This window comes from Mizuhopecten yessoensis, unplaced genomic scaffold (genome assembly GCF_002113885.1).
Source record: "Mizuhopecten yessoensis strain PY_sf001 unplaced genomic scaffold, ASM211388v2 scaffold2329, whole genome shotgun sequence".
NCBI classification, from domain to species: Eukaryota; Metazoa; Mollusca; class Bivalvia; order Pectinida; family Pectinidae; genus Mizuhopecten; species Mizuhopecten yessoensis.
The window spans coordinates 5597863-5611722 of record NW_018404492.1 but is presented as its reverse complement, the minus strand read 5'-3'; the positions used below and the strand labels follow the sequence as shown (position 1 = coordinate 5611722).

At 34.9% G+C, this 13860-nt stretch overlaps 1 protein-coding gene across 1 annotated transcript in view; it reads right to left on the bottom strand.

The window, feature by feature from the left end:
• Positions 1-6154: 6154 nt before the first annotated feature.
• Positions 6155-13860, bottom strand: part of LOC110445665 — a 10393-nt gene continuing 2687 nt past the window's right edge. The window contains exons 2-3 of the mRNA XM_021490393.1: positions 12155-12228; positions 6155-9399 (exon numbers count right to left, since the gene is read on the bottom strand). Coding sequence (XP_021346068.1) covers positions 7976-9379 — 1404 coding nt within the window. The 5' untranslated portion in view covers positions 9380-9399; positions 12155-12228 and the 3' untranslated portion in view covers positions 6155-7975. The remainder of the gene's footprint in view (positions 9400-12154; positions 12229-13860) is intronic.

Here is a 13860-nt window from a genome sequence, read left to right as displayed (position 1 = left end):
GGACTACATGGCTAACTGAATAAATCATGGCATGTTAACTTTTTTTTAAATGTGTGTTTGAACAGATTTCAGAGATAGACTTCCCTCAATAACAGGAATTTTCCATAGCATCTGGAACTCAGATTTACTCATTAAGTTAATTCTCAATGTATCTTGAACACTTTAAAGATTTATATATCTAGAAGAGAAATGTTGAAATGTCACTTCAAAATGCCGGGAGTAAACTTTACCTTCTACAACTCATTATGTGTATTAAGTTCAGACTACAATTAAATATTCTGTGAAGCAAAGCAAAAGAAAAATATGTGCAAGTAATTCCTAGAATAAAGACAACAGAAAAGTTACACGGTATAATGTGTTGAAATCTAATAACTGCGGGGCGATTTTTTTGTGAAATTTCAAGCATGGAAGTAGTCATAAATAAACTAGCGCTTGCATTGATGCCCACTATTTATGAAGAATTCAATTTTGTGTACTTGCAGAAATAATGATTTTAAAATTGCTTCTATGAAAATTTGTCACAAGTAATTAACAGTGTTATCAGTTAAAACATACAACGATCCAAAAATCTCCAGACACCAAGAGAACTTATTTTCTTTATACATCAATTCTCTGGTCATTGATCTGAATTAATTATTCTTTTGAATATAACTCTTTGCTTATAGCAAATGGGCAAGACAAAAACGGCTGGACAAATTGGAACTCTTCTTCTTTTGAGATTCAACACAAGAGTACTGGGACTCCCTTCCTTAATATATGTTCATAACTTTAAAATATTGGTAGATGGTCAGTCTGAGATTAACAAAACTTGTCCCTCATAATCCTCTACCTCCAATCATTCATGTATATAATTGTAATATCTACATCAGTTTCTATACAAAATGTAGACCAAAGTTAGCAAATAGCTCTTATGAAATAAATATCTGTGAACTGGACTATTTTTCATACTTGGTCGTATATTTCCAGGATAAAGTATTCTATTACACATACCTTTAATTACATTTTTTATTTTCCAATCACACGTTAACATTTTGATTTCGGTTTGGAACCGTTTTTCAATGTATAAACATAATTAACAGATTAAATAGTTTTATAGAAACTTCTAATTCTGAAATTTCTTTTAAATATTGGTTATGGCCATCTGTTCATTGAATGATATAAATATATATACGTTATTTAATGATTTAAGTTTCACTTAAGTGGGTTTAACAAACCACATAAACATCTCAGATTTGGATGGGTTTCTGCAGATTTTCCATCAAAATGTTTGGCATTAATATAAAGGCCAATGATAATTTCCTATAGCTACCTGTCTTACTGGTTTCAGCCATATTTAAAAAATATACGATACTTCATGCATAAAGAATAACTTAGATTACCACGAACCTGTGCTAGGACTGTAATTAGGTCCCACAATTCTAGTTCTTCAAGTTATAAACTTTATCAATATTACAGTACATATTGTACATGAAAACATATGAATGGTAATTATTAGAAGATTTTTGTCAAAATCTGCAGGAACCCACCCGAATGTTTGGTTTGAAAAAATAATTTACATACTTAACCACCACAATCAAAATCTTTTCATGGTAAAAGAAATGCCTTCTTTCAGCAGACAAAGTCATTAAGTTTCTTAATTAAGTACACTCATTTAACATATCTGTATAAAGTATGTCTGTAATATTTTGTGAACAGTTTTTCAATCCCAAACAACACTGAACCATACAAATTGCCAGACAACCTGATGAAAATAATTTGCATGAGACATTTGATTATTAGATAACAAGTTATAATTTTAGGATATCGATACTGTAATGGGTTTGATTATTTGTGCACCAATCATGTCTCTCGTCGTTCTTTAATACACAGATGACAGAGACAATGTACTACGCATACTACAAATGTTGTTGATGAGACGACCATTCAATGTCCTCTCTTTAATATCGTAGAGGAAAAGTATACATATCTTGCGTCACATACTGTTAACATAGAAATGTTTACTGTTTCACATTTACAACATATTAGAGCAAAAATATATGCAAACATACTGCTACGTTAATTGATCAACTACATAATGCAGCAGTTACCAATTCAATCCCAAAATGTCCACACTGCTAGAGTTTGAAGAGTCAAAATATGAAAAAAATATCCATGGTTAGAGAACCCCATCTAAACATATATCACATAATATACTGTGTTATCCAGTGAATATACCAATGTCATATTATTTTTGCGTATTAACCCATGTAATACGACCTCTCAGCCCTGTGATTGGTTGTAAGCTTCAATTGCTTCAATCTTGATGTCATGCCTAGGACAAGTACATGACGTCACAGGCTTACGCACTGGAGACAAAATGGCGGCTTTGTTCATTCAAGATTGCATGAAAATTGTCGTTTTACACGAATAAATGCCACAAATCTTGGTTATGTGATAAAAAGTATCTTACACTCGTATTCATTTGATATGAAATTTATGAAACTCGTCACAAATTTTTCATTTTTTAACTCGCCAGAGGCTCTCTAAATTAAAAAATTCTTAAGACTTTTTACATAAATGGAAACTCTTTTACGATCCTATATATATTGTACAATATACCTTTGCGTATACCTTCTATGAAATACTTACCTAGCCTGTTTTCATGCGGGTACATCTGATAGTGGAAGTCATAAGAAAAACAGACATATATTCAAAGTTAACAAAGGGTCGAGATTCTGAAAGTTTCTTAAAAACTTCTTACATCGTTGAAAAATCTTTAAACACGACGACGATGATGATGATGAAAATGATGATGATGATGATATCAGCCATTCTTTATCAAATAACCCGTAACAATTTGCATTGATATCGCACAAAAAAAGTATTATAATACACACTGAAACACCTACTCAATGTGCTTTGGTCCATGGATACTTTATAGGGCTACATGATAAAGTATGACTTATCTGCCTACTCCATGTCAGCTGCATACAAGTGTATATGATGTATTTTACTTCAGTTTTCAAATGTACAAAGTCCATGATCATCATTTCCTAACGTGAGGTTGCAAAAGTAGAAATTAGTTTGGGATAAAATTGGTACAGTATTATAAATGTATGCCATACAAATACAGTATACCAAAATCAACTGTTGACAAGCTTGCATCAATTTTATACTACCATATTAAATCTAGGATGCATTTAGATTGATCCATCAGTTAACTTATATTACTCAGAAAATCTGGGAAGAAAGATGTTCATATATTGTATATTTATCTTAGCATAATGGATCATCCCTACGATGGTAAATGTATTTGGAAACAACATACAATTTGAACTAAATACAAAATGCAGTCAATTAACAAAAGAATGTACCTCTAAAACATTTAAAACATAAAAACATAATTCTGATATCATAAAGTTTTACATTATTAACCACCAATTATATTATGGCACAGACTACAAAAGGCCCATGAGCCATTGCCCACCTGTTTTTATACCACTTGACCAAATCAAGTCCAATGGCATATTAATAATTGCTAGCATCAATGAGAGAGAAATTGAACCTGTTTTGGTTAAAACAATCTGGTGACATAAGTATTTTTTCTAAGATTTATCCCTTTTCCCTTAACTGGGCCCTCAACCTCTCTACTAGAGGTTTGATCCTTTTCTTGTGTGTGAAAATTGAATCCCCTTGGCCTATGGATGCTCCATCCAAAATTGAGTGGAAACCCCTCCCGCTATTCTGGACTAGAAAAGGTCTTTATAAGGAAATGTTGACGACAGATAGGCGTTGGGCCATGGTTTACAGGCAAGCTAAAATTTAGATAAAAAAATTATCTTAAATTTGAAATTACAATACAGTTAACTGTATACAACCGTAACTGGAAATTGTAATGAATTAAAATTTATCATAAAACTCTTTAAAATTGAAAAGAAAAAAAACCTACTAAAACAACTAATTATCATTATATGGTGGGTATACATACATGTATGCTGCAATCTGGCTGCCATTTTTAAACATGTATACCTTGTATATATACATGAACTTGTATATATGTATCTGTATACTAATTACAACTACATGCTTCAATCACAGAATGTATACCCACCTTTAACTTGTTTTAATTATTTACATGGTGCTAATTAGTTACAAGATTCTATTCGAAAATTTACTAGGTTATTATTAATTAAAGGTTCTACTTAGCTACAATGTTCTAATTACAAACAGTTCTACAACTCAATAACAATGTTGTAATTAGCTGTGTGGTTCTAATTATTAAATGTTATAATTATTTACCAGAACAGTGGCGGAACCAAGTGTTTTTTGGGGGGCTACAAGACACACACACACACCCCACCCTGAGAATTTTCTTTAAAAATTATGTATTTTCACCATTTTCCTCAATTTTTCCCCACATGGAAAACCTCCCTGGAAATTTAGAAACCACTGCAGAAAGTAATTAGTAAATATTATTAGTTTCAATGTGCTAATTACATGTAGTTACAAAAATGCTGAAATTTGTTACAATGTCCTAATGTGTAGATATATTCTACTTTGTTACAATGTCCTAATGTGTAGATCTATCTTAATTTGTTACAATGTCCTAATGTGTAGATATATTCTAATTTGTTACAATGTCCTTATGTGTAGATGTAATCTAATTTGTTACAATGTCCTAGTGTGTAGATATAATCTAATTTGTTACAATGTACATGTCCTAATGTGTAGATCTATCTTAATTTGTTACAATGTCCTAATGTGTAGATATATTCTAATTTGTTACAATGTCCTAATGTGTAGATAAAATCGAATTTGTTACAATGTCCTTATGTGTAGATGTAATCTAATTTGTTACAATGTCCTAATGTGTAGATATATTTGAATTTGTTACAATGTCCTTATGTGTAGATGTAATCTAATTTGTTACAATGTCCTAATGTGTAGATATATTTAAATTTGTTACAATGTCCTAAAGTGTAGATATATTCAAATTTGTTACAATGTCCTAATGTGTAGATGTAATCTAATTTGTTACAATGTCCTAATGTGTAGATATATTCAAATTTGTTACAATGTCCTAATGTGTAGATATATTCGAATTTGTTACACTGTCCTAATGTGTAGATATATTCGAATTTGTTACCATGTTTTTACTACTTATGATGAAGTCATTAGAGAAAAATAATATTTATATTACATTAATATATATACATTTCTTTTTCTGTATTTTTTTTGGTTCACAATACATTTTATATATCATAACAGAATACTATTAATACAAAAACCTTATTGCAGTGTATCGTCTGCACCTTTGCATTACACTTTTCATCCCTCGGGTCAATAAATTCAACCAAATGGCACCAGAATGTGATATCTTTGCGAGATCATGACAGGCAATTTAGTCCGACCTCTTTTCAATTAGATTTTTATCGAAATTGCTAGAACCAAAATTAGTTCTTATCATCGTAGCAACAGGATAAATAGGTTTTACAAATCAAAACTTAAAATCTTCCTCAACATATTTCTATCACAATATGCTTTTCAGATCTTATGAAAATAACACAATCACAAAAAAAAAAAAAAAGTATAAACAAGAGAAACATAAGAGGTCTCGGTAAAACGTTGGTGAAACACAGATGTCACATTTAACAGGCGGGTGAGATCTGCCAGTGAATATTTGGTTTTCACGTATGCCACCAGTATTTTACATTATTGCATTAAGAATTGTCCTTAATACTTCAAAGCAATCGTTAAATGGTTTTAAGAGTAGATTCATGGTATCTCTGGTACGTACCGTATACCATTTCCTAAAAAAAATACAATACCTGAACAATGAATTGTCAAACTTAAGATTAACAAAAAAATACGCACATGATTATAATTTAAGAAAAACAAAAACAAAAAAATCAAAAACTATTCCTTTTAAGAATGTACATGGACTAACCAAGTTTTCCAATCTGTAACAACAGAAATATTATGCAATTTGAGATCATTCTTGATTGGTCTTTAATTAGTTTATTCCGTCTTTGCGTATTGCAGAGTTATCTTCTCTTGGGAGCAGGTATTGATTGTTACGTCACTTGTTTGTGAGAGTAACGTCATCAATTTTTGAGAAAACGACGTAATTTTCTCACACAAACCAATGACGTAACAATCAATACCTGCTCCCAAGAGAAGATAACTCTGCAATACGCAAAGACGGAATAACTGTATGACTAAACATTTAAAACAACCTCCCATGAAGACATCCACTATATATCCCTTATAACCTCTGCTGTCATCTGAACATAAAAGTGACCAAAAAATAATATTCCATGTCCATTTGCATTTCTATATTTTCAATTGATCAACTTCTCATTATTAGTGATGAGTGTACCAGCAAATTGGAGGCTAGAATTTCCTCTCGAGCCCTATATATACCAGACCCATGAACAGGTCTCAACAGGAAGGATAATTATAAAACCTGCTAGTCGAAGTCGGAGACTAGTGAAATCTGATCTGCAACTGAAGGATTACCAGGTTGTGGTTCTACAAACTGCTGGCCTGATTGACTAATAAAATTTGATATACTTATGTAAAATAATATTGGGTTAGAAAAATATGCAAATGGACAAGTAAAATTGGAACCTATTAGCCCAGCTGAATAACGATTTTTAAAATTAATTTCTAGCCACGCCCTTGACATTTTGACAGATAGATGGTGTGGGGCCAGAGCCACTCACTACTACACCAAAACATTGAACTCTGCACTCTGTTAAATTGATTCACTGTAACTTGATCATGACATTAGCATAAATCTGTCAAACCCGGAAAGTCAAGAACAGTATGAACTAAATGAGGAAGCGATTTGTGACTAAATTACTGTTTTGGTGTCAAGTGGATTTTTGTCAGCAACTTAAAACCTTGGGAGAACAATCAGTGTCAGAGAATTCCATGTTTTGTACAGTGGTGTGCTCCACCACACCAGGCATCTACTATTTATCTGTCAGATTGTCAGTCTGTTAGACTAGAAGAAACTCAGGCTAACTTGTAACACTGGTCACTTAAATACGAATTACATACCAATATATACTTACTGGTATTGCTATTGCTACACACCTCCATATCGATTTCAAATTGTGTTATACACGTACATATATATATATATGTCCTAATGATGGAGTTCACCTGTTCATTGTGTATCAAAAGTACTTTTTGTCTGCAGCTAATTCAAATACTATTGGACTCTTCATAATTACCAAAAGATCAGACTTTTTATAAGACAAGTATATATATACATGTACAGGCCTCCTTCCCTCAAATGTCTTAACTAAAATAATATTACACCTTTTTCTACGAATCGTAAGGCACATGATTATTTTCCTCATAATTACAAATTTCTTTCCTTTTGTAGTTAACATTCTTGACAAAATAAAAATAACCGACCTAATTGAAAATGTTACGACTGAAGATATAAGTGGTGATTACAGACTTTGAGAGTGGCTTTGGTAATCACATGACATACATGTAACATATCTGGTGATCACATGATGGTCATGTGCGATGTCTGGTGATCATCATATTGTGTACATGTGACATCTCTGGAAGCTACATGACATACATGTGACTTAACCATAATTCACACACTTATAATGAGGGTTTTCTTTACTACAATAAAAGTTTCATCTGTGTTGGACTTTAGGTGATGTAAACAAATCTTAAACCTTCAACACAACACATGGTTAAAGCTGTCAATCAGCAATGTTGTTTTTCAAAGGCTATATTATTTATTACTCAAATATTTCCAGACACATCAGACATGTGCCATCCACTCTTATTTTACTCCTCTTTTTTTTGCAAGTCAAAAATCAAAATGAGAAAGATGAAAGAGCTTATGAAAATAGTTTAGAAAGGTTTTACTAATGTGTTGTGCCCTAATAGTTAAGATTTGTATACAACATCAGTTATATCCTGATCCAGCTGCAATCATGACATTTCTACACTATAAACAGAATTACATGGCCCATCCTATCTTATGCTTGCGACAAGAACAGACAACTTTTAGCACTTCTTCCAAGGTTGGGTAGATATTGTCTTTCCAGCTTTCTTCCAAGTAGTGATCATTGAGCTTGGACAGGGCAGGGGCCCCCTCCACCAATGTGTTATAGAGACAAGGGAGAGCAATCCTGTCAGCACACACCAGAGGACCATTCCAAGGTCGCCTAGCAACTCGGAACCGCTTCATCTTTGGGATGTCCAGTGCCTGCAGATAGAAGCCTCGGCTCTGACTAATGTCCAAGAACTCCAGTGACTTGGATCGGATGGTGTAGGGTATGAGACCAGGCCCACTTGGTGACCACACTTCCAACATCAGTCGTTCGAGGTTTGGTAGGCCGTCCATCAACTTGTCAAGGAGGTCTTGCTTCATAGCTTGAAACACAAAGTATTTCTCTATCACTAAAGTGTGCAAGTTCTGTAGACGTGTGAGACACATGACACTTCTGTCTGACCAATCAAATGGAAGCAGAAGTGTAGTTATTTTTTTTGCCACTTTTGTGAGGTCATCAAAGAAGTACACGAAGAGTCTTCCCCTGTATCTTTGTCTGAACACAATATCATTACAATTGGACCATTCAGACCAAAATGGCCTCGTCGGTGTTTCTTTCCAGTTGAAGTTGAAATGGCCCAAAGACTGAAGGTTTCCCTTGGTGAGGAAATTCTGAAGTATCTCCAGGTAGTTGTCATCAGGCTCACCGATATCAAACTTGAAATCTAGATGTTTTATTGGTGGGTTGAGGATTTGTAAATATCTAGCAAACCTATGCACCCGTTCATTGTAGCACAGGTAACAGTTTGAGGACTGCTGGTGGTTTTCTGAGGGCATGCATGACATTGGAAAGTCACCCAACATCACCGTGCTCCACATGACTGGGTTGGCAAGTAGCTCTTTCCACTCACGGCACACCCTCATGGACAGGCCCTTGTCCACATGATTCAGGTAGGTAAACACTTTATTCTTTAATTCGTAAGGAAGAGATTGGAATGGAAATATGTCAAGTGTTTGATTTTCGCCATTTTTGACTTGGCTCTGTGGTAGAAGTGTGGGATTACATCCAGCCTGAGGTTTTGATTGTTGTGAAGTAGCTTGTGATGCAGATTTGACTTCTTTTGTTTGGAACTGTTTGGATTTCGACTTTTTGATGACCTCATCATCCGACATATTAGAAAATAATGGAAAGGTTGTTGCGGAGTACCGATGGACCGTTCTGTAGACATATTCCTCCTCATCTGTTCCGTAGCAGCATTGAGTGCCATCATCTTTATGGTAATTCTGCGACTTTCTTCGCAGGTACTTCAAGGATTTAGGTTTCAGAATGACCTTTTTCTTCCCTTGTTTCCCATGCTCTTTTGTTTCCATGGATGGTAGCAACGACTCCCCTAAAATGAAAAGATATTTCACTCAGTGAAATCTGGTACTTAGATATTGGAGTCCTGGATTCATTCATTTTCTGTAAGCTGAGACTCACCAACTTTTTGAGGACCCACTATATCTCTCAATAATGGAACTTATCAAAATTTTGAAAAAGATGTTCAGGACTTGTTTAAACCATATTTCATGTTCTAATTGCCAGTATAGACACGAACAAGAGATCCCAGAGGGATCTTGGCGCCCACCTTTGTACCATCTTCATTAGTTCTTTGTCAGTTCGATCTTTTCTCTTCTTTCCTCTAATCTGTTTGATCGAGTCATGTTAACAGTAAATGCACTTTGAGGTAACTTTTGATCTAAACTTAATACTGATGTGTATAAAAGCCAACCTTCAAAGTGAGTTTGTCATTTCACATATTTACTAGTACAGTACTTAATGTGAAATAAATAGAATCGATCATTGCAGAAAGATCTGTTTAGTTCTTCTTTTAATCCATTTTGTTTTTATGATCAGTCTCAAAATATAACATGCACAACGAGAGACCAAGGGGAACCTACAGATAAAATTTAAGAAAGATCCCTCTAGTTCTTCCGGAGAAATAGCGGTAAGAAACCTACACTATCAAAATCCAAGATGGTTACCTGTCGGCCATGTTGTTGATCCGATCAGTCTCAAAAGTTGCCCTGCACAGATAATAACCAAGGGGAACCTACACATAAAATTTTAAAAAGATCGCTCAAGTACTTTCGGAGAAATAGCGATAACAAACTTTCACTATCAAAATCCAAGATGGCTGCCTGTCGGCCATGTTGTTTATCCGATCAGTCTCAAAAGTTGCCCTGCACAGCTCAGGACCAAGGGGAACCTACACATAAAATTTGAGAAAGATCCCTCTGGTACTTCTTTAGAAATAGCGATAACAAACTCTCACTATCAAAATCCAAGATGGCTGTCTGTTGGCCATGTTGTTTATCCGATCAGTCTCAAAAGTTGCCCTGCACAGCTAAGGACCAAGGGGAACCTACACCTAAAATTTGAGAAAGTTCCCTCCCGTACTTCTTGAGAAATAGCGATAACAAACTTTCACTATCAAAATCCAAGATGGCTGCCTGTCGGCCATGTTGTTTATCCGATCAGTCTCAAAAGTTGCCCTGCACAGATAATAACCAAGGAGAACCTACACGTAACATTTGAGAAAGATCCCTCTGGTACTTCCTGAGAAATAGCGATAACAAACTTTCACTATCAAAATCCAAGATGGCTGCCTGTCGGCCATGTTGTTTATCCAATCAGTCTCAAAAGTTGCCCTGCACAGTTAAGTACCAAGGGGAACCTACACATAAAATTTGAGAAAGATCCCTCTAGTACTTCTTGAGAAATAGCGATAACAAGAACTGTTTAAGGACGGACCACGGACGGCGGACCACGGACGCAGGGGGATTTGAATAGCCCACCATCAGATGATGGTGGGCTAAAAATATACTACGCTAATATGTTAAGAAACATTGTATTTCCTTGTACAAAAGGTACCTAGTAAAGTACTTTGTGACCTGAACTGACAATGTATCATTCTGCAGCGGACTGACCAATCGGAGGGAGGCTTTCAAAAGTTGGTCATTTGGCCCAGCCCATACAGGCAAGCGCTCAATCTGTATGTTGATGAGGCGGAATATTTGGATTGTTCGTGAACATCCTGTTACCAAAAATTATACGACACATTTGGATTAATATTGACCAAATTCATACATTTCCATGTCAGTATGCATACCAATCTGTGCTTATCGACACAAATCGGTGATTATTTGTGTAGATTTGTTGAAGAGTTTTGTGTAAATTCATATGACACATGTGAAATGTTTCATTTGATTTCGGATCAAACTAGATGCCTTCACACAGATGGAATGAACGTTTCACTAATAAATAAAGGTAAGAACAAGGAATGTTTACTTTTTACTTTTTAATTCATTCAACAAATACATTTCATCGGTCATTTCTGTTCGGTTGCCTGCTAGCCTTTCCAGCGGGATTTCGCTTAGAGGCAAGCTTGATGCCATATTGTTTTGGTTAGAAACGGGGCGTGGTTTAAGTGCAATGGGAGGAGCTTAACACGATTGATCATAATTCTATCGCAGATTAGAACATGGTCCGTATCCAATCAAAACATGCGTTGCAAACGAATCGTGTTAAAATAGGAAATATAACGATAACTTACAGTGAATTTTATTATTGATTATATACCTGCATTTTATACGAACTGATTCCAATTCATGGTACCTGTATAAGTCTGTGTCTTAAACTTAAGATTGTTATTTTCTCCCACCTGTCACTAAATTGTCTCATTTTACCAATTCAACATCTCTCTCATGATCATCCCCTAGGGTATGATTTCTGTCATCCACTCCCTTCCCCTAGGGTATGATTTCTGTCATCCCCTACCCCTAGGGAATGACATGTACATGTACAGATTGCAGGCAAAAAGAGACAATGACAATGATTTCAGGGAAATAATGAATCGTGATGTCACAATCAGATTCGCAGAATGCGAGACATCATAATATAAGTCCTGTCATAGACAAGCATTCCAAACACCCCAAATTTGCTTGATTTTAGGATTTATTGAATTGATAGCAATGTCACTTCTTCTGATATCAAAGTAAACAAAATATCATAGTCATCATTAATTTAGTTCCTCAACAGTAAATAATTTCCTAACTGAAATAACAATTTCTATCAACAGATCCAGGTTTTAAGAGTATCTATACCTTCTATCAGACCCACATTCAGGGGCACAATAGCACATCAGCGTCTTCATCTGCTGCTCCACAGACGTCTCAGTCTACAAACACAATATCAATATTTTCAAACTTAGCATTGAATAACTGAGCAATACATGTACAGGTGCACTCTAGATCTAGTGTTCATGTCACAACTGAGAGAGAATATTCTTACTATTAGCAACAAAGATATTATTTTTCAATAGAAATACATGTAGTTACAAAATTCTATTAGCTATAATACAGTTTACATACATTTGTACATGTAGTTTGGTTTGGTTTGATTTAGTATTGTTTAATGTCAACAGCTATGGTCATTTAAGGACGGCCTCCCCTGCGTGCAAGATGCATGCGTGTAGTGTAAATGCGTATGTGTTTTGGGAGGCTGCGATATGTTCGTATTTGTCTCCTTGTGAAAGCGTAGAACTGATGCCGATTTTATAGTGCTACCTCACTGAAACATACTGCTGAAGACATCCAGCAGGACACCACGTCCGGTCACATTATACTGACAATGGGCGATTGGTTTGGTTTAGTTTAGTATTATTTATATAATTAACATCCTATAAAACATACATGTAGTTATTTGTATAAGGGAAAGTTAAGCCTTCATGTATGATCCTTTTTATATAATTGGACATTAAATGCGTTTTTATTTTGAAAACAAGGCTTTCATCTAGATCAATATACAAATTGTAGGCGGACCTAATGCATAGTATCTGGTATACATTTGTATAATATCAGCATGTCCCCTCTTTACAAGAATATACAGTCTTGGTTTTTCTTTTGTTTGGTGTTTAGCAATAGTTTACGATGTATTCGCAACATTTCTGATCATAAACTGTATATATGAATACAGCTAGGTGCCTATAGGGATGCATCACCAAAAGGAGAAGGCGTGGTATTCAAAAACAGATAAAGAGCCAAGATTCGCAATGAGGTGGTCCGCAGCTCAATTGTGTTTCATAAATAATAATATGGGTTTCAATCAAGAGATTAACACAAGAAGAGACAAGGTCATTATCAGAGAAACAAGAGTGCACGTGGTGATGGTATCTGGATAGGGCAGTTACCCAATTGAAAATCAAAATTTGTTAAATTTTTTTCGAGTGACAACCCCATTGAGTGCTTACCTAGTAGCAACATTTTTTTCTTTTCCCTAAAATTTCTTAACCCAAGAAAACTTTAGAAGTGTGTTGACACATTATTTGGTCAATGAGCCTCAGGCCATCACCTGTGTCACAGTCATGGCAATTATGAAAGCTGGACTCTAGTTTTACAGTGACCACTTGACCCCATGGTCATGGTCATATGATGGTGTATACATACACATGTACATGTATACTACTACATTATTATGTCAAGTGCAATGATTAGGGTAATTAAAGCCAGGTTAACAGGAGCTTGAATATATATGGACATCTGCAGGGGCAGGAAAGGGAGTATAATTCTACTGTAATGACACATAACATACAATTATCTCTCAAACAAGAGGCCCAATGGGCCTGCATCGCTCACCTGTTATTAATCTAACACTTGTAATCTTAAGATTTCATAAGAACCTATTAAAAGATTTAAACATATGACGCCTCTGACCTTGATTGTCGAACAAGGACATTAGGTTGAAAGTGGATCAAGGTCATTCATTTGAACTAACATGGTAATCCTTCATCCCAGCATGCTACAGGCCCAAT